Source organism: Aythya fuligula, chromosome 2 (genome assembly GCF_009819795.1).
Source record: "Aythya fuligula isolate bAytFul2 chromosome 2, bAytFul2.pri, whole genome shotgun sequence".
Classification (NCBI taxonomy): domain Eukaryota; kingdom Metazoa; phylum Chordata; class Aves; order Anseriformes; family Anatidae; genus Aythya; species Aythya fuligula.
Window position 1 is genome coordinate 94768523 of NC_045560.1, and position 20526 is coordinate 94789048.

The 20526-nt window shown below is 39.6% G+C and overlaps 1 protein-coding gene across 1 annotated transcript in view; it reads left to right on the forward strand.

Moving 5' to 3' along the window:
* GALNT12 (polypeptide N-acetylgalactosaminyltransferase 12) overlaps window positions 1–20526 on the forward strand; it is a 46360-nt gene that overhangs the window by 6013 nt on the left and 19821 nt on the right. Inside the window, exons 2-6 of the mRNA XM_032183247.1 lie at window positions 6405–6574; window positions 7291–7480; window positions 10236–10421; window positions 12761–12878; window positions 19677–19853. Of these exons, the coding sequence (XP_032039138.1) occupies window positions 6405–6574; window positions 7291–7480; window positions 10236–10421; window positions 12761–12878; window positions 19677–19853 (841 nt within the window). The remainder of the gene's footprint in view (window positions 1–6404; window positions 6575–7290; window positions 7481–10235; window positions 10422–12760; window positions 12879–19676; window positions 19854–20526) is intronic.

Consider the following 20526-nt stretch of genomic DNA (forward strand, 5'->3'; position numbering starts at 1 on the left):
TTTGTCATTATGCTCGGGTTCAATGTTCACCCTCCAGCATCTTCAAGCAGAGCTCACAGTGTTATTTTGTGGTCACTTTTATTTACGTTTTTTTGCAGAGATCCTCAGCTTCCCCTGACCTCTAGATGACTGTTTGGTTTCAGTTGGTTTCATTTTAATGTGACATAGTTCCCAGATCAGTGACAGTAAAGCACAAAGTGTTTTTTTTTTTCTTTTTTTTTTTTTTTTCCCCGAACAGTGCTTTCACTATACACCGGTGTCTCTAAGGACCAGGTGCATCTGCACCCTGCTGTTACTGATGGTTGCAATAACTTTCAGTTACCGTATTACTTTGCAAAATTTTTTTCTTGTCCTGAGTCAAATTACTCACTTGAAAGTAAATTTTTGAATGTAGGTGTAGGAAAGCATATAGTTTGGTACAAAATGTTAAGTGCCTCACTGATTTGAAAGAAGACTGCAAATGTGGATAGCCATTTGAGCAAATGGCAACACTGCTTTACATCTGCAAAATAAATTAAAAAAACAAACAAACATTGTTTCCCGATGGACATGTGCAGAAATGCTTTCCAGAAGCTGGGCTAGGTAGGAACACCTATAGTCTTTTTATAACATTACAGAATTAGGAGGATCTATAGATTTAAAAAAAAAAAAAAAAAAAGGTGAATATTAGGATATGGATTTATAGATGATTTTTTTTTTCTTAATACATCTTAAATCTGTTTTAAAGAGGTTTGTATTTTTCTTCAAAATTCTTCACTAATATTTACTTCTATACCAGAAGACTTACTAGCTTTCTTCCTTGCATCTTATGGTGTTTTTATAGCAGCCCTTTATGACCTGAAATCCCAAATCGATGTTTGGAAGTCTTACCTTTTCAAGACCTTATTGCCACTGGTGAAATAAGACTTTAAAATAATTTGGAAAACTGCTCCATAATCTAGCTAGCCTCACTTTTCAAAGACTTGATCACATTACAGTCTTGTAGACCATTCTGCCCTGGGGAGGGAATCTTTCCTATCATGATTTATTCCCCCAGATGCATGTTTAATAGCATGGATCCGGACTGTGGCTTCCTGCTGAGGCAGAGGGGAGTGAGTGGCAAAAGGTACAGCCGGCATCTCTCCAACTTGCCCTGCTGACGCCTTGGCCCTGATAACTTGGCCATCCTGGCAGTTAATCAGGAGCTTGCCACCAATCTGATTTACTAAGCAGAGCAAGGCACACCTTCTGTAAACATCAACACCTTTTTCTGCAATATCTGAGCACTGTGCAGTGTGGAGGTGTGCAAAATCAGGTGCAGTCTTTGCATTCCTTGCTCAGATAAGGCTTTAAGGCTTTTAATTTTTAAGCAGAATTGATGCTTATTTCATGGTACTCTCAGCTGAGAAAATATATAAGAATGAAAAGTTGGGTGGTGTTTGGAGGAGATAAGAACAACTTTATTTATCATATCCTTTAACTGCATTGAAAATGTTGCACTTACATACCTTGGTTTGGGTTTTGATGCAATAGGGCTGTGTGGCTTTTAACTCAAACACTGGGAATTATGCATAGATTGTTTTCTCACAGTGAGGAGCGAGGAAGGCCTTTTCAAACACCAATTCATCCTGGAGCAGGTAGTACAGCCTTGGTAACTGCAGGTTGGCTCAGAAAGCAAGGCTGAAAACTCTGTCATGCTTCTGAGCTTGGGATGCACATGGCTGGCTAAGGGAAGGCACAGCTTTGGGAGAGTGGGACAAGGAGGTGTTTTCTCTTGGCAGTCCCTCACATTGGTACCTCTGTGGTTTACAGGGTGGAGAAGGTGAAATTGGATTCAGATGGGTTCAAATTAGGAAGAGAAAAGGCACTTGTGTGTTAAACTGGTGTGCCACTGCCTGCCCTCACAAGCCCGGTCCCTGACCTACTGGGTCAAACCCAGCCCAAAGAAATGTCTAGCTCTGCTGGCTGGGTGACACTGTGACGACGCATATGTGGCATGTCACGTACCATGATTGCATAAATCATGTTAAATCAGATATGGCAATGGCACGTATGGCACGTACTCTTTTGAACTTCATGAGAATCTTGAGCTTGCATATGGTTTTGGATGTTTATATTGAAAATTAAAAAAAAAAATCGCAGCAGTCTTGAACAGTTGTATTGTGGTAGATTGCTAAGAATAGCTGGAACCTATTGATTTTCACTACAGACTTTTTTCATTAAAATGTTAAAGGCTGTTACTTCTAAAAGAGAGGTATATCTTTACAAAATACTAAATTATTTGTGAGCAGATTGTGTCCTTAACAGATCTCTGAAAACTCAGTTTCATATTTTTTGTTCTTAAAATACAAGTAGCTGGGCAGGTAGAACATAAAATTTGGGTATTAAAAATGTATTTTCTCCTGCCACGTTGCTGTTAGAGCTGTGGTGGAAGTCTTGCAGAGAAGTATGTCAGCAGCCATTCTTCACGAACTCGTGGCAGTGTGCCCAGTCTACACATGTCCATGCTCTCTCTCCCGGCGTATAGATACGCATCTCTGAGTGAAACAGCTCTTTAAAATGAAATAAATTGAGTGATTACGCTAATTGACACAAAAACTCCCCAAAACAGCCCATTTAATTTTGTTTAGGCATCTCCTGACTGATGTCTCCTTAGTTTCTAATAGATAACCTAATTGCAATGCTTGCTAACAACGTTTTGTAGTATAGTGGGTTTCAGAGTTAAATTATTACGCTTGTCAGCCTGGCAGCCTCATTTAGAATGGAATTTGCAAAGGCAGTGTAAAGAAATAAAATGAAAACCCCACAAGACTGCTGTATGGTGATGCGTTTTCATTTGATGAAGGTAAATGTTTGAGTAGATGCTGTACTGAACCTCTGTTGCCAAAGGAGTGGTGTGGGCCTATCAAGGCTTGTTTGTCCATCCTGGATAAGTATTCCAGGAGTATGAGAGATATCACCGTCTGGCTTTGTCTTTATGGGCATGCAGAGCCCAGACAACCAGCTCAAGGATGGCTCCTGGCTTTTAGATGGCTGCCGTGAGGTGCAGGTAATGCTGTCTGACTGTAGGCCCTTGGCCTAGGCGAGGACAATGTTGGGTGTCTGGGGGTGGCACTGAATTGTGCCTTAGGAGCGGAAAGCAACTTGACATATAGGCAGTATAAATACACATTCTCTATCTGCACAAACATATTTTTGGACTACTGTCACCAGTTTATATCCTCCCTGTCATTTTAATGACATACTGTAACTGATACGCGTTTGTTGTTCTCTGTAACCCAAAGTAGGAGTGAAGTGATTCACCTAGAAAGTAGGGGCTTGGATACTTGAGTGACACATCGGGAATAGAAATCTGGAAGTTTGCAAGGGTGGATGCAGAAGATGTGATGTGAAGATCATTGTTGTAAGTAGACTCTGGGAAATAGAGGCCGCTAGCCTTGAAGTCAGGTTTCATATCTGTAGTGTTTTTTTCAAAGCTTGTTTTTCTTTAAGTGTTGATGTTTAATGTCAATATCCTCCTTAATTGTTAAGCAATGACACTTCTAAACATTGGTATTTCAGAAAAACATTCTTTTTCATGATTTTCTTGCATCATTATTTTTCAAGGGTTTAAGTGCTTTAGGTTTGTGATGTCTACAATGGCATTATAAGACTGAGAAAAACTATTTGAAATTTCCTTCAATACAGAACGATAAAGGAAAATATACTGCATTTTAGTGACAATATTTGAGACAGGCAGCAGTTTAGCAGTAATCTAGGAATGGATATGTGTCTTGGAAATAACTTCTGAGGTAAACATGTAAACTTGCATAGAAGCTAAATAACTTTTTTTTTTTTAATTGAAAGTTTTCAAATTGTTAGTTGGTACATGCATGCTGATTGTTCCCCCCCCCCCCCCCCCCCCCCCCCCCAAATAAATGCAATGCACTAAGAAACTGAGCTTTTGGTAGTGTGCTGGGTGTTTTGGTATGTTGGGAGACTGAGGTTTTTCTGCTAGGTGGGAGCTGGCTGCAGGGGACTGAGCGCTGAGAGCAGCCCAAGGGAGCCAGCTCTCCTCCTTGCCATACCAATAATAGGTTACTGTGCTTGACAAGTTGATTTTTTTTTTTTTTTTTTTCCCCATTTCAGCCTCTTCCTTGACTTCATAAACCTAAGAAACATGGGCTCTGGTCTGTCCTGTAAGAGGCTTTTCTCTACAGCCTTGGTAATGCTCGATGGAGGAGGCAGAAACACACGATGAATCAGGAGCAGTCTGGGGACTGCCATATTCTCTGCCAAATTATGTTTCCTGTCTCCAGCATGTAATTTTCAGGCAAATCCATTGAAGTCTTTAATCTATAATTAGGTTTATAAGCTTCTTTAAACCTTTTGGATTTCCTTTCCCTTTTTAAATAAGGGAATGCAACTTTATTATTCCATGAATCTTCTTGAGACATTTTCCAGAGAAAGCTTTCCTGGAGGTTTTCTCCTATTTATTTTCTCTTTCCTTAAGTTTTCTAAAATGGGTAGGTAACGATCCTGTTTCCATCAAGAAATGAACTGAAATTACCTGTTAGAAGTGATTGTGATATATAACAAGATTTTTTCCTGGCAGTAATGAACATAATTGCTTTTCAATAGGCTAAAGTAAATATGTATTTCTAAAATTGGATTCATATGGTTGGTTTTCTGTGATGTTCTTAGAGAAAAAAGTTAATTAAAATGTTACTCCTTTTTCATGTGTTAATACATGAACATTTGGCGAAGTAAATTATTTCTGTCACCAGCTACTGGTGTGAGGTAGATCTTTGTATGCAGTGTCTTAGCAAAGATTACAGCCTGGAGGAACAAGTACTTTTGTACTTCACTGTGGAAGTGTGTGTGTGTGTCTACATGTGAGTGGATACGTGTATACATATCATATAAAATGAATGGTGTTACATAGCATTCCTGTCATGTTTGAGAAGCACGTCTCTCTTCCTACTCTGCCCAAGTATCATTTCTCCTCATTGCTTCCTCATTTTCAGGTATTTATTACAGAAGTACTCTATGTACTTTTATTTTCTTTTCCACTCCTAAAAATTTTAATTTTAGAAGTGTTTTCTCAGATACAAACTTTGTTTCATTTGTTATACCACGGATATTACCAAATATTGCCTAGTCTTTAAACAAAACTATAAGAAGTCTCTTTATTGCTAGCACAGCAGCATTGCATAGCAGTAAATGCAGTCTCAGTGTGCTCTAGGTAAGCAGTTTCCATGTCGTTGTCTGTGCGTTTTGAGGGGGGACTACTGTTTGTTGCTGCCATATTTGCTTCTGTTTCGTTTTTTTTTTTTTTTTTTTTTTTTTTTTTTTTTTTTTTTTTTTTCTGGTTCTGCTTTGGTTTACCCATTCAGCCCTAAGTTGTGTGGGTTTTAGAGGATTTCTGGTCTTGGTGGGAGAGGCATCTTGCGTGCTGCAGTACCTTCTGGTCCTTAGCAATTTACAGAACCTGAAGTGTGTCCCTGTGCTCCCAACAAACCCTGGTGTCTTCCAGGCATTAAGCAGGAAGCACAGAATGCCTCTCAAATCTCAAAACCATTTATTTTGGTGGGTAGCAAACTTACCAATACAGAGAGTGCTTGAAGAAATGGGGAAGAGTGGTGATAAGTACTGACATTATTTTAAAATTCTTTCAGACGAGGGAAATCTTTAATTTATACGTTTGGCTCATCTGGAAGTTTCTTGGCATCCTTATGTTCGTTTAGAGAAGTTCATATATATTTTTATAGGAAATACATTCTGGAGCTTAATTCAAAGGTTTGCAAACCTGCTGGCTCTCCATGGAGCCAAAACCATGCATTTTTAAAATTATGTGTTTTTGTGGATTTCACTATTATATCTTGGCAGCTCTGTGGTCTTCCCGAATTATGCTTTAGTGTACATACTTCTTAGTTCTGTTACTGCTTTTTTTTCTCTTTATATATTGCTGTTTCTTCACAGTTATATTTTTACCGTCTAGCACTTGTTTTATTTTCCAAAATACAAGTATACAGTAATTTTTTTTTTTTTTTTTTTACCCCACTTCATTTTTTTATTTCTCCTTTTTTTTTCTTTCTGTAATCTGTGAGGTGTATTTTAACCATTGCTCGCTCCTATACTTGTAGTAATTTTGTGCAAAGGCAGCCACTGTACATACACTAGCCCTCCTATTATTTTTCTGTTTACATTTTTCTGGCACTGCAGAATTTTAATCATAATATTACTGTAGAAATAGGACTTCTGGAAGACCAGCTTTCTAAAAGTGTTTGCATGACTACTCCATACACACACGGTTCTTTTAAGATCCTTTAGATAGTCCTTTTTACAGTTGGTAAGTAGCATATGGACTCTTAATTTGAGAATACTTTTCTGAAAATTAACAAATTCTTTTGCACTTTGACTAAATGTAGTCCCCTTGCTTACAGATGCAAAGAGAAGAAGTACGACTACTATAGCCTGCCGAAAACATCAGTTGTGATAGCTTTCTATAATGAGGCTTGGTCAACACTTCTGCGGACTGTTCATAGTGTTCTTGAGACATCTCCAGATATACTGTTAGAAGAAGTTATCCTTGTGGATGATTACAGTGACAAAGGTAGGAAGAATAATTCTAAATAATGTTGGATTTTTTGTTTGTTTGTTTGTTTGTTTTTGTTTGTTTTGTTTTGTCAGCCAGTCCATGGGAGGAAAAGATCTGCTCTTTGGTAACACACCATGAAACTGTACAACATGGGAATCTAACTGGAAAACATTTTGTCTCTTGCATGGCAGTGAAAATCTCAAGTTCTGGATGAAATTTAGTTTTGAGTGGGGCAGCATGTTTGCTTTGCTATAGTGTGAGTGCCTGCATATACGTGTAACTGCAGTCTGGTCAGTGTGTTTCACCTTTGATAATTTGAGCATGTTTTGTGTGCTCCGAGGTTGTGATGGTGTCATTTATAGTAATAATTCACATACGAACAGACGTTCTCTTTACTTATAGGACACAAGACAATGCTGACATTTTCTATCACACGTAAATTGTGTTAAGAACAAAACTGCTACATGATAAAACCTTCACATTTGAGATACATGTAACATTTTGGAAATGAATAGCAGAGGCAAATATGAAGCATTCTGTTTCCTAAAAGTAACTGATTTTTGTCCATCTTTACCCTTTCCTTACATAGACAGGATAGCAGAATCAGAGCTCTAACTCCAAGCATCATCAAAGTACTACTGTAAGTTATATGCTCCTGGAAAAAAGGTATCCTGTAGCGTGCCATAAATGAATAAGTAAAGAACTATATTCTTTTCTTTCTTTTGTTGCAGAGCATTTAAAGGAGCGTTTGGAAAACTACGTAGCTGGTTTACGCAAGGTGCGTCTGATCCGTGCAAACAAGAGAGAAGGGCTGGTTCGAGCCCGACTGCTGGGGGCTTCTATAGCCAAAGGGGACATCCTGACCTTCCTGGACTGCCACTGTGAGTGCCATGAGGGCTGGCTGGAACCACTTCTGGAAAGGTAGAGTTATGCTCTGTCACAACTTTGTCCTGAGGCAGAAGGAAAAGAGTCGGTTTGGCACATTCCTGCGCTCTGCAGGGGAAAAATCACTCTTCATAGACCTTTTCCAAAGGTTACCACAGTCTGGTCCCCGAGGCAATGCAAGTATTTTTCTCCTGGCAGAGGAATAGAAAATAGAAGTCTGAAAGATGAGGAGGTAGACTATTTATTTATTTATTTATTTATTTATTTATTTTTCTTGAGAGCCAAGCTGCTCTTTTTCTTCAAAGAAGTGAAAACTTTTCAGGAGGAGAATCCACCCCCAGCTGTGAAAACTACCTTAAGTAATGTGGTTATCAACCTGGGTGAGTAAGATGATTTTCTCAAAAGATATGGACCCTGAGACATCCTCTTTTTCAGGACAGCATACCTCATTTGACATCATTAGCAGAGTACCTGAATCAGTCCTCCTAGATACTGCATATAGAAAAACATCTCAATTTAAAACACCTTGAAAATAAATAAATCCTTTCTGCAAGATCAGTGGCTTGATTTGCATTCTGTAAAGGTCCTATATCAGGTATTGCAGATGTCAGAGATGGGCTGTGCAAACTGGAGATAGATTTCTAAGAGGAACAAACACCCCATTGTACCTTTGAGATTGTTTCTGGAGTAACTATTTTCTTCTTAGAAGTGTCTTTTTTTTTCTAAATTTCATGCCAGGTATATTCCAGATAATTGTGGGTTAACTATAAACAGCACAGATAATGTGAAGAAAGAAAAAGGATTAAAAATAAAAGAATTAGTATGAAGAAACAGAGGGCAGACTTCACTTTTCTTAGCAAGCCACTAGATGGCAGTCTTGAGAAAGAGTTCAGGTAATTCTAATGTGTAAAAAATTGCCTTCTGTAAAAAGTTATCTCTGTGTGTATCTTGGAATTGGTGCCCTTTTTGCTCTAGATGCAGATATCCATCTCTAGGGGATTGTTTGTATGGCATTGGCTCAAATGTGTGGAAGCAATGTGACAGTGTTAGCATTTTGCAGTGCAGCCACTGCTGTATTCGTAAACTGCTTGTGCATTGTACCAGCTGGTTAAATCTTAATTTACAGAAAAAGAGATGTTTTTTTCACTGACCTGATAACTGCGATCATGTGCCAAATATTTATTTATTTTTTTAAACTCCTCTTCAAGAGCAAAGGTTTTTTCCATTGGATTGGGATTTTTTTTCTCTCTGTGTTTGTAACCTTCTCATTGCTTTGTACATAACCTTTATGCAAGTGAGGTGGGAGACAGCAATATTTGTATAAGCCCTTTTGTGCACTTTGCCAAATAGAACTTCAGTGTAGGATTTTAGAGAAGAAAACAGCTGTGTTGCGTTTCCCCAGTGGCAACAAGAAGGGACCGTTTCATGTTTAAGGCAGTCTTTCTCTGCTCTGACAATACTTTTTTGGAGCCACTTCTGTTCTCCGCTGTATTTAACCACCACAAGGTGCTCTAATTCCAGAGAGTTGAGTGTAACAGAGCCAAAGCCCCTTGTTCAGCCTGTGGGTTTTAAGCTTCAATCCCACGAGGAACTAACTCCCCTTGAAGGATAGATACATCAGATCTTGTATGGCCAGAGAGCATGTTCTTTTTTTTTTTTTTTTCTTCTTCTCCCAAAGAAGAAAAACAGAACAACATGCAAATCAGAAGATGCAGGGCTAAACAAGTCCCAAAGTCAAACAAGCTACTTTTTCATTGAACTAACCAGAGATGTCTAAGACTGGCATGGAAAAGACCACTAAAGAGTGATTTAGGAGAAAAGCCTTAGCTTCGGCTTGCATGCTTGAAATTGATCTCTTGTGGTATCAGGACAGGCCTTTCAAGAAATTAAGGCAAAGGGTCCCACTGTCTTTTGTGAGGGCAAATACTTTTGGAAAGGAATCCAGAAAACCCTGCATGGCATTGAGACATGGGAGGAAGTTTATCTCCTTGCAGAAGTAGGCTTGCAAGGGATGTCCTCAGCTCTGATGTGCTCTTAGTACTGATAAGGATCTTAACTATCTTTGGATTACATTTGCTGATAGTGATGTTATCTGCAGGACTGTCTTGTTTGTCCTTTTAACTTCCTGTGGTGGTATGGTTTCTTGAGGCCTCCTCTATAATCTAATTCCCACATGGAAACATCACATGTGGTTTATTGTTTTAAGCTCATGGCATCTTTTTGAATTACTGTAGTAGTGTTTAGTGTAACCTTTAGAAGATGATCACATTTATAAGAATAACTGTGACTTTAAGGGTCATAGACCCTAGACACCTTATTTGTCCCTGGAGAATGATTATGGCCACGCTGAAAGATGACACAGTTTTGCCTCTGAGAAAATCCAGGAATCCCACTTAAATGCTCATCTCTCTTAATATTTCAGAAGCAGCTACCTGTACAAAACAAAATAGATGTTTTTGTTGAGAATATGATGCTAGATATGACAGCTGAGCCAGATGCAAAACCTGTTATCTCAAGCCAGCTGGCATATCTTTCACTTCCACTGTCCAGGAAGAATGCTGCTTGCCAGATGCCTGCAGCTGAGTCCATCCTGGTGCATCCTCTTGATGCATCCTCAACAAAAAATTGGTGATTATTCTTGTAGCTGCTTTTCGCTTGTATTGCAGTGTTAGTTGAAACAGGGCAAAATTTTGTGTTTGGTATTCACCATTGTTTTCTTTTCTTGACAGCTCTGTTTTTGAGAGAAGCTTCTAATAGAAGTCACCTTTCTCTTATTTTAAAAACATCTTAGGATTGCGGAAGAAGAATCGGCTGTCGTCTGCCCTGTTATTGATGTTATTGACTGGAATACATTTGAGTACTTGGGAAATGCTGGTGAGCCACAGATTGGTGGATTTGACTGGAGGCTGGTCTTCACTTGGCATAGTATCCCTGAAAAAGAACAGAAACGAAGAAAGTCCAAGATCGATGTGATCAGGTTAATTTTTATGCATCCTGTTCTTAAACATTGAATGTTGTGAGTACTTTTGACTTCAGTTGGAAATGTCAGGTGCTGACAAAATATGTAATAAATGAGTGCTTACCACTTATAGTTACATTACATATTTTGTTTGGTTCCCTATTTTCTGGAATAGCTCCAGAAAAAGCACCATGCTGCTGGAAAAAATATTGCTTTAAAAACTGAAATTCCTGTGTAATCTTTTGGGTGGAATCCTTATTGCACAAATAGTCACTTCTTCAGACAAACTGCCACAGACACTTATCAGCGCAAGGAAATGTTGTAACTTTGTAATTCATAATGCAGGATGTCCTCTATGCAAAACAAAGAGATCCATGTTGTAAAAAATGTATCATAGTCAACAGTGAAAAAGTGAAAAAAAAAAAAATAGAAAGCAACAAGAGGTCAGAAATCATTCAGAAGACTATCTGTGTTGTAACAATAGCAGTGGCTCCTTGGTCTGTTCTCAAAGAACCCGTTTGCAAGTGCCTCGTTTGAGTTGAAATGGTGTAGTCTACCCACCACAGTTTCTGAGGGACTGACTCATAGGAGTTCATGTCAATGTCTTCATAGTGGCTTTTAATTCTGTTTGCAAGAGTTGCAATCTGTAGGTGTTACTGTACATACCTACTGTATTTTAGGAGAGGGTGGGGTAAGTTTGCAAAGGATGCATCTGGAAGATGGGCACTGTAAACAAAATCCTGAGAGCTGAGAGCATGCTGCACTCCGCTTGGAAGTTGCTGTGTTTCAGCAGTGCATTGTGAGAAATGAAGCAGCTGTTCAGCACTTTTAACGTCACGATTTTGTTAGTCCTTGCTTTTATTTATAATCTGTCATCTTATAGCCTACAACAAATACAGAGTGATTCATTCTTCCCCGTCTTTTCTAGGTCGCTTATCATGATAATAATACCCAGTACTTCACAAATATTAATGAATTTATCCTCAGCTGAGAGAAAAGAAGCTTGCTTTTTTTTTTTTTTTAATGGGAAAAATGAGGCAGTAAATTAGCCCTTCTCAGCATATATTAGTCCACATACTCCAAAAAAAGTTTCAAAATAGAGTCAAAACTTTTAAAGCTGCTAGCTTAAATATGATGCTTTTTTTCTCCACGAGAAGGATTTGTTTTTGGAATGCCAAGGGGAAAACGATGAGGGATAAAGCTTCAAGGTAGTCTGAGGACCGAGCTCTGCAAGTGGTACGGTTATCTGAAGAAAGCAGCAGTGCTGAGAGGCTGATATCACTGACAGTTATGTTTGGAGAGACTAGATTTGGAGTGAGACAGAAGAGCTTGAATGTTTATGGAGATTTTTTTTCCCTTCCGTCTCACCTCATCTCTTTCCATTCTTTGAAACAACATATGACAGTATAAAACTGTTGCTTCGAAAAGATGGCTGGTAAAATTAGTTTTGACATATTAAGAATAACTGATTGTTACACCTACCATTCATTAATTTGTATATCAATAGCAATTTAGTAAAATTCATAAGTGTCAGCTGAATTTATTTCCAACCTGCATTTTTTGGTTGGCACTTTAAAGAGGGTCATTTGCTTAGATTGTAAACAATTAGGAGCAAGATTGAACATAGTTAATTTTATATACACAAGCACACACTACCCTACTGAAAGAACATCCCTTACCTGTGCTGTGGCTCAGGGCCTTGTGCCCTTTTAGTGTGCCCCGTCAGTGTGGTTTCAATCTTGGCCCCTGATTTTTTGTCAAACATAGTAAACAAACAAACAAAAAAATACAGGTGGGCAGGTCTTCTTGGAAAGGAAGAATCTCTCCAGAGGCTATATTTATTTAATTCCTCTCTGCTGATGTCTGAGAGCTTTCCCACTTGATATTAATGGGATCAGGAATGTTGTTGTTAATTGTTAAAGCACAGATCTGTGTTTGCTTATCACTTCAGGAAAATACAGGCATATATTGCACTTAGAATTTCAGAACTGACTAAAATAGTTCTGCTTATGTTCTGTTTTTTGAAGGTAAGAGGCTAGTCATTTATGGGCAGTTTCAAATATGCTGTAAGTGCAAAGATTTATCTTAACAATTTTTATCTTCTGTCATTTCATTGTTATTTTTATTTTAATACATTCTGGAGCTCGTTTGTCATATGGCTTTATTAGTAAAAAGTTAACTTCAAATGGCCTAACAGTGTAGTACCTAACTGATTAATGGCTGATTGTCACTTTGTGTTCAGAAGACTGAGAAAATGGAAAGTAAAAATGTATTTATAATCCATTGCATTGGTTCTTTAATTCATATATATATTTTTTGCTTTTAATTCAATCCAGAGTTACTGTTCTCTTTTGTAGGTCTCCAACCATGGCAGGAGGATTGTTTTCTGTCAGCAAGAAGTATTTTGATTATCTTGGTTCATACGACACAGGAATGGAAGTCTGGGGAGGAGAAAACCTTGAGTTCTCATTTAGGGTAGGTGGTTCAATTGAATGTTGTGTTTTTCATAAGCATAAAAATGTTTCTTACTTGTTTCTTCACATCCTTTTACTCAAAGAGATGTTCTGAATGTCAGCATAAAATATAAGCAGCTGTATGGTATTAGAATATGAAGTTTACATTCTGTGGCTTGAAGCAGATAGTTGGAAAGACACGTTTGTAATTGACTCTGGAGTGCTCTGTTGATAGAGAGAACAGACAGCAGCTGATGGATGTTATCAGCAGGACAGGATGAGCTAGCCTGTGTTTCTTAAAGGGTTTATTCTGTTTCATGTCAGGAAAAGTTTATGTAAAGGTTACAAAAGGCAAGGGGAAAATCTCCAGGAACTGTAGGGAGGTGCCCCATCAGAGGGTGGACCTGGGCTCAGTCAGGAAGCAGACAGATAGCTGTGCTGGAATGGAAAGGACTTAAGGGCAGAGGAAGAGAGAGATCTGAGCCAGGCCAGGCTGGAGGAGTAAAGGAGTCATGTCCTCCTCAGCTTTGCTGTTATGTGTTACTGCTGCTGATTCCCACTGCCTGTTCCTCGTTTGTCCCATGTCACTCTTAGTTTGTGGAAGTAATACAGTGGTGCTTTAAAACGTTCCCCACGGTTTTATTTTTGACTTGCAGGGAGTTCACAATTTGCCATCCACACCTTCCCTTTTTGTTTTTTCTGTTCCTCATTAGATATATTTCATGGTCATATTTGCATTTTGGGTCTGTCGCTGGATTGCAGGGGGTGGGGATTGGTGGTTTGGTTTTGTTTTTACTAGGCGAGAGCAGCTTTCAGGGATAAGTAGTATTTTTATGGTATAAAGCACTCTCACGAGGAAGGAAGCATCAGCAGAATACCTTGCTTTAGATGTCTGGCTGTTAATGGAAGAAGCGTGCAGTCTTTGTGGCTGCTGTGCCTGTCTCCTGTACTGCAGAAATCCGAGCAAAGAGGACACAAAAATTAGGGAAGAAGAGGGCTAAGGAGGACAATAAGCACTGACCCAGAAATGACATGGTTTCTTTCTGCAGGAGGAATTCTCAGTTGGGATCACTGTTTGATCTGAAGTCCTGACTGCCTCCTATTTCACATAAAGATAAGTTTCTCCAGCACTGAAGTCCAACATCACAGCTCACTCATCTCAGCAAATTCAGGGGCCTCAGCCTGAGGCTCAGAGCAGCTTACCCACCTTTGTGAGGTCTGGGAGCTTCTGAAGCAGGCATCTCCCAGCTGGCTCCAGTTCTCATGCAACCTGTATTGATGTGTGCATTACAGTAGTCTTTTCTTTCCACAGGAAGGCACTTCTCTTTGGGATAATCACTCGGTCACGGGGTCAGAAGCTACAAAATAGCTCTTGATGAAATGGTTTTTGTGCCTCCTTTTGCAAGGCTTCTCAGGCAGCTGCAAGCAGCAATGGGTTGAGTTCATACTTGCGGCCCCAAAGAATCGATGGTGCTTGTCACTGTGAAGAAGCAGTCTTAGGATAAGACACTTCATGTGGTGTAGGAGGGGGCTCCATCACTCACAATCCAAGGCAGGTTAAGCTGGAAAGCAGCCTGCTTGTGGGTGCCAACCCCAGCTCTCTTTGAGTGAAAATTGTTTTTCTTGCTTAGGAGGGATGAGGAAGGGGTGATGGCGATGAGGTAGTCATGCATTTCTGGGGAGAGATGCTTGCTCTCGTAGGGTAATGTACACACCTGGTGGTGCATCTCTTCCTTGCTTAGCTATCACAGCGTTGTAGTAGACAACTAAGGAGAGACTGGAGACTGTCAGCAGCCAGCTGCTTCGGAGAGAAAGACACTGTCTTCTGCAAACATGTAGCATCACAGTAGCAATCACATGAGGTGTGCGCATCTCTTGAGCAAGACCGGCTCTTGCAGGCACTTGTTTGTGTCTGCTAATGCATGCACAACCAGACCAAGCACCAGTGAGGAGGAGAGGATGCTGGTGTTGAAAACAGAACGGTATATACTGCCTCTCAGCAGGAAGTTGCACCTCTCCCAAAGCAGTGAGCTTGGAAGCAACAACCACAGTTGGCAGAACTGGGCGTTACAGGATCTGCTTCACGGTGCTGAAATGTCTGCTGGGATCCTGACTGTCACAGATTTGGTGACCCCAAAATGGTTTTTGTCTGACCAGTAGGAATCAGGGGTAGCACTGCCCCAGATGACAGTGCTTTTCTTCTCTGAGGTGGATTGTGGGGCTATGGGGCTTGCAGCCCAACACCAGCTCCTTGCAGAAAGCCTGGAAGATGGCCTTGTGCATGCAGTTCTTCACTCTCTGCTCTTCACACCTCACTTTTTAGGAAACTGAGGCTTGCAGACAGGACAAGGACAGGCCCAGCCCCTACCCTATATTAAAGGGAGTGCCCCTGGTCTGTCTGCTGCCTTCAGTCCAAGCTATTGCCATTGATCTATGCTGGGCTCTTGCAGACGTCTCTTTTTATGTTGCTACTTTCCTTAAACATGGGTTTGACCCCATGTGATGCAAAAGTGTGACTGAGCAATGGCTTTGCCTCATTGACCCATGGAAAGGTTTTCTTCTCAGTGACTGGTCCAACTCCCTGCAGGCTGCAGATGGACTGAGCGGCTGTCAAACTGGGGACAGACAGTTTGGCAGGGTGGACCGTGCCATGGCAGCTGCTCCAAGGGCCAGCAAATACGCCTGGGCACATTGATTACACCTGTGCAGATTGCCAGCAAGACCTAGGCATTTGGAGCCAAACCGCAGGCGACATGTTTCCTCTGTTTGATTTCAAGCCCCCCTGTGCATGCCTCCTGCAGTGAGGCTTTTTGTGGAAGGGAGCAGAGCACTAAGAAAATGTTCTTTGTGTGCTCTTCTTGCTGCTCACAGTGCTGAAGAAGGTCAAGAGGGATAAAGCAGTGCAGTGCTAATCCTCATCTGTGTGGTTTCGGGACCTAACAGACCTGAAAATGAGGAACAGGGATACTGAAACTCACTGTAAACTAATTCATTCTTCTTCTCATCTCTGAAGACACTACCCCCTTCCTAGGCACAAGAAGCAACTTGTTCTCAAGCCTCCTCTTTCTCTCACTTCGTTTATTCTAAGCTGAAGAAGTTGTCTGTGGTTTTGAGAGGTGCAATAAGGACAAAGCTTTGCCTGAAAGCTTCTGACTAAGGGAGACTGAGGCTGTGTGCTGAATGCAGAATCGAGTCAATGTGCCTTGATTTGGGGTAGCATTAAGCTATTTGGCTAGATAAAACTTCACTTCATGGGCATAATGGGCACTGAAGCTCCTCTTCCGAAGGGATGCAAAGCAATGCCCTCTCATCTCCTTTGCCAATTGAGCTGGTTGCAGATTTTTTATTTATTTATTTATTTTCTACACTGCAGTGCCACTAGCAGGGAAGTTTTCTTCTGGGGAAGGCTGGTATGTCTGTGATCTGTCCTTTCACCCACTGTCACAGCACAAAGGAAAAATGCATGTATTCAAAAAGGCAAAATTACTTACTGCTAAATCATTTTTTTATATATATATAATTTCCTTGTCTGTTGGTCCTGCTGCAACTCCAATTGAATGGTCTCTTCTCTAATCTTTTTGTATTGTTTCACAGTGTGGAAATTTCTTCTGCAATAGCAGTAGCTTGCGTGGGCTAGGGGACAGGCTGCATCCCCCTGTCTTTGTTCAGGATGTACCATCTTTTTCTTTTTTTTTTTTTTCTCTTTCTTTCTTTCTGGAGAGTCCTAAAATGCTACCATGGAGAATGTAGCTCATAGGGCAAACTACTTTCTTGACACCAATTTGGTTTTCTTATTTAGCATTTGTTGACCCAGCAATTGGGTCACTTCTCCAAAGAGCTTGGCAGGGACAGGGCTCCCAAGGTGAGAGCTGTACTGTTATTGTTATTCTTTCCTGATGCAAGCATTCATCCCTGTAAAGAAAAGAAAAGATGTTTATAGCCTGTGTACATCAAGATGAAAGTGAAAGTAAAACCAATGTCACCTTGTTTTCTTCTTGTGGTGGGGAAAAAAAAGGTATGCTTTTATAATCAGACCTGCTAGTTAGACAGACCTAGCAGAGAAACATATTTGCATGCACATGAGCAGGCAAAGTATAAATGAAATCTAATGTGCCTCTCTATATTACAGGATGTGGAAATAGTTTCAGGGGAGAAGCTTCCACAGAGTCACTTATTTAGCTCTTAGTGATCAAATTTGGTGTCTCTGTTGAATTCCTTGATTTACTTTCAGCTCTCCATTTGTACCTGATTCTAGATAGAAGTCAAAATGTGCTTTCTTTTAAAATAAATAAATATTTTGAAGAATCAGCTGAAATATATCTCATTTTTATTTTGTAATAGTAAGACAGGAACTTTTAAACCTTTTTAATGAAGGAAGAAGAATTTAATGAGCACCGCTTAGCAACCTACAGTTATTTTCTGAGGGAAATCCAGAATTTTAATTACTTAAAATTCAGATGTGGAATTCTCACTTTAGCAGCAATTTAATAAATAGTTGGGCTGCTTTACTCCATTTAAATCAGACTTTATTATGGAAGAGTAGAAGAAAATGTATTTTTTGTTTTTAAAACTCCACACTTTTGCTTCAGTAGGCTTTCTGGTCCATTGCTCACATGTTCTTGTTGAAAACAGACTGATCAAAACACAAATCATCAATGAAAAACGCTTATATGGAAATTGATAGACTTTAATAAATTTAATGGACCTTAATATTTGCTGACAAAATTTTCGTCTGATAAATTTCAGTTTTAAAAACTATAATCTTAGATATAAAAATTATAATGTAAAATAGCTATGGTTTTGAAACAAAATCTCAATAAGGGAGGTCCTAAAGTGAAAGTGGTTGACTAATTTTCTAGTGGCTTTTGAAACAGCAGTAACTTTTATTTGAAAAAATGCAAGTTGTTTAAGAGATCAGTATGGAACCACGGGTTTGCTGTGTAACTCCTTTAATCATTTTTCTGTTCAAAAGAAAACCACACTGGTTTCCCATATGAGAAAAAGACCAGAGAAACCTCCTATGAAAGCCAAGAAATCAGTTTAAATCCAGGCAGTGAAGATTGCACAGTGCTCTGCACGGTTGTGCAATGAATTACCTATACTTTTAGGAAAACCTTTAAGTTGTTTTAAAAGTAAACATATGTATTAGAGGGCTTAAATTTTGTCAGTAAGCACAGTGTTGTGCCATGCATAGAAGTGTTTGTCAGTCTAACATCATTATCCAAAACCAAACCAGCGGAACTGAGACAACTGTCATTGATCTCTAAATTATGATATTTGAGAGAAATCACAAGTAACTTACAAAAATAAATTAGCCTTCTGAAGGCAACATCCATCTTGAGTGTGCTGGAGGCCTTCATCTGTAGTGACTTCTGGCTCCCTAAAAATTCTGGGAGAGCTGGGGGAAGGCCTACTACCGATCTGTTGTCATTGTTAAGAACAAAGGTTTCATTTTCTGCCTCATAGTTTTCCCACCTGCTGCATTTATTTCCATAACAGGTAATTAAATATGTATGCATCATACAAAAGGGTCGTCAGGCAGCAAACCTCTGTACCCCTTAAGCAACTCGTAGCCTAATTTCCTTCTCCTCCATTTACTTGGGAAACACGAGTTGCCACCTACACGTGGTTGAATAAGTGAGGAGAATTAGCTCACTGGAGTGCTGGCTTGCAAAAAACTTCTAAAGAAAGTCTGTGGGAGACATTGGTGATAGCCTCAAGGTTGTCCAAGTGCAGCAACGTGTCTTCCCTTTCCTCCCACCTGACTAAATCTCAAGAACCATGTATCAGGCACCCTTTAGAAACTAGGAGCTTGCCACGTTGTGCTGATGCGCAGCGTTACGTGGCAGGCACCTGGCTGTGCTTTCCTTTCATTAGCTCAAGCTGGAGATCCAAAATGATGGTAGGGATGTGGCCATGGGGTTGGACTGCAAAAGGTCTGTTAGAAACATTGGCCTCAGTTTTCAAGGGCAAGGAGTATAATTAGGGAAATTTGTACAGAGTGCTGCGACTAGTGTCCCTGCTTGGCTTCTACCTGCTCTGGTGTACGTCTCCTGGCCTGGTGAGCCAGAGCCCTGAGTTCTGCCAGTTCCCCATTAAGCCTCATGTACTTTCCTCAACCACAAGTAGAAATACTCATTTACTTAGACAGGGATGGGCTTATTTCCTCAGATACTGTTTGGCCTACCATGGGTCAGTTACAGGATTTGTTTGACGTGTGTGTTGGGTCTTGGGTTCCTGTTCCAGTTGTCTTACTAAAAAGGTTAGTCACATTTTATGACTAGGCACCCACACCTCTATTCTGATATGGCGAATATACAAATGGGAGCACAAGTAATTGTATTCCACCATGACAAGCTTACAAGTTTTGACAAGTCAGCTTGCCAGTAGAATACAGGCAAAGAAAGGTTAAGTTTCTGGTAGCTGTCATCAGTTTCTTTCTGAGGAGGCTATTTGTCTGATTAATTTGGACTAGAAATATGGCACTTTTGTTAATAATGCCTGTATAACTTGAATAGTAGACTGCATTTAGGTCTGTAGAAATATTGCAGACCCTTTCCTACTTTGCCTTTAGAGAAAATAAAACTAAGAAAAGGATAAAACCAGCAGTGTTACTCCCAGTGATCTGCTCTGAGTTCATGAGCAAGCAATTTAATCCACATTATTCACTAGATGAGACACAAAATTATTGCATATGTTGCTTATAATACTCTGTGATGTTCTTGAGGAAATTATTGTCCTTGCAAAGGTGTGTTGTCCCTCTATCCTTGTGCTTACGAAGACTGAAATTAATGGTGCACAATGTATCTTCTTTGTTCAGATATGGCAGTGTGGAGGAAGTCTTGAGATCCACCCATGCTCACACGTAGGCCACGTTTTCCCCAAACAAGCTCCCTACTCACGGTCTAAGGCTTTGGCAAACAGCGTACGTGCAGCTGAAGTGTGGATGGATGAATATAAAGAGCTTTATTACCATCGAAACCCACACGCTCGCCTGGTGAGTTAAAGTCCATTGTTCTTGGAATTGGAGTTGAATTTCTTTTCAATGAAATAACTGATAATTTAACTAATGTTTAATGTGAAGGGCTTTTTAATATTTATTATTCTGAAACATTTTCCCAAACAGTGAATAAATGTATATACAGTAATTCTTTAATTTCTTAGGAAAATTAGAAATTCGGTAAGTTGGGAAGGTGGCTAAACTTGTGGCAATAATGGATGAATGAATAAATAAACAAAAGAATAAAGTTAAGCAATTGACCCAAGAAAGGAGGAACTGTTTATCTTGAAATGTATGCTTCTGTGAAACAGGTGATCTGGTGATCCAAGATTCTATTGATTTAAAATATATATATATATATATATAAATAAAATTGCAGAACAGAAACACAATGCAAGTTAACACAGTTCAATAGGCAGTAGATCTTTAAGAGAACAGCTTGGTAATAATATTTAGTAAGATCACCGGTCTTGCGTTAATGGTGAAACTTTGTGTTGATGTAAAACAAAATGGATTTTCCCAAGTTTAATTTACCGTTGCACAACGTTCAATTTAAATAAACAAACAAACAAAAATAAAATAAAATCAATGTTGAAAACATTAAGTTGATGAAAATCAATTCTGGAAACTCTGATGAAAATAATTTTATTGGAATGTTTGCAGTGTCTGC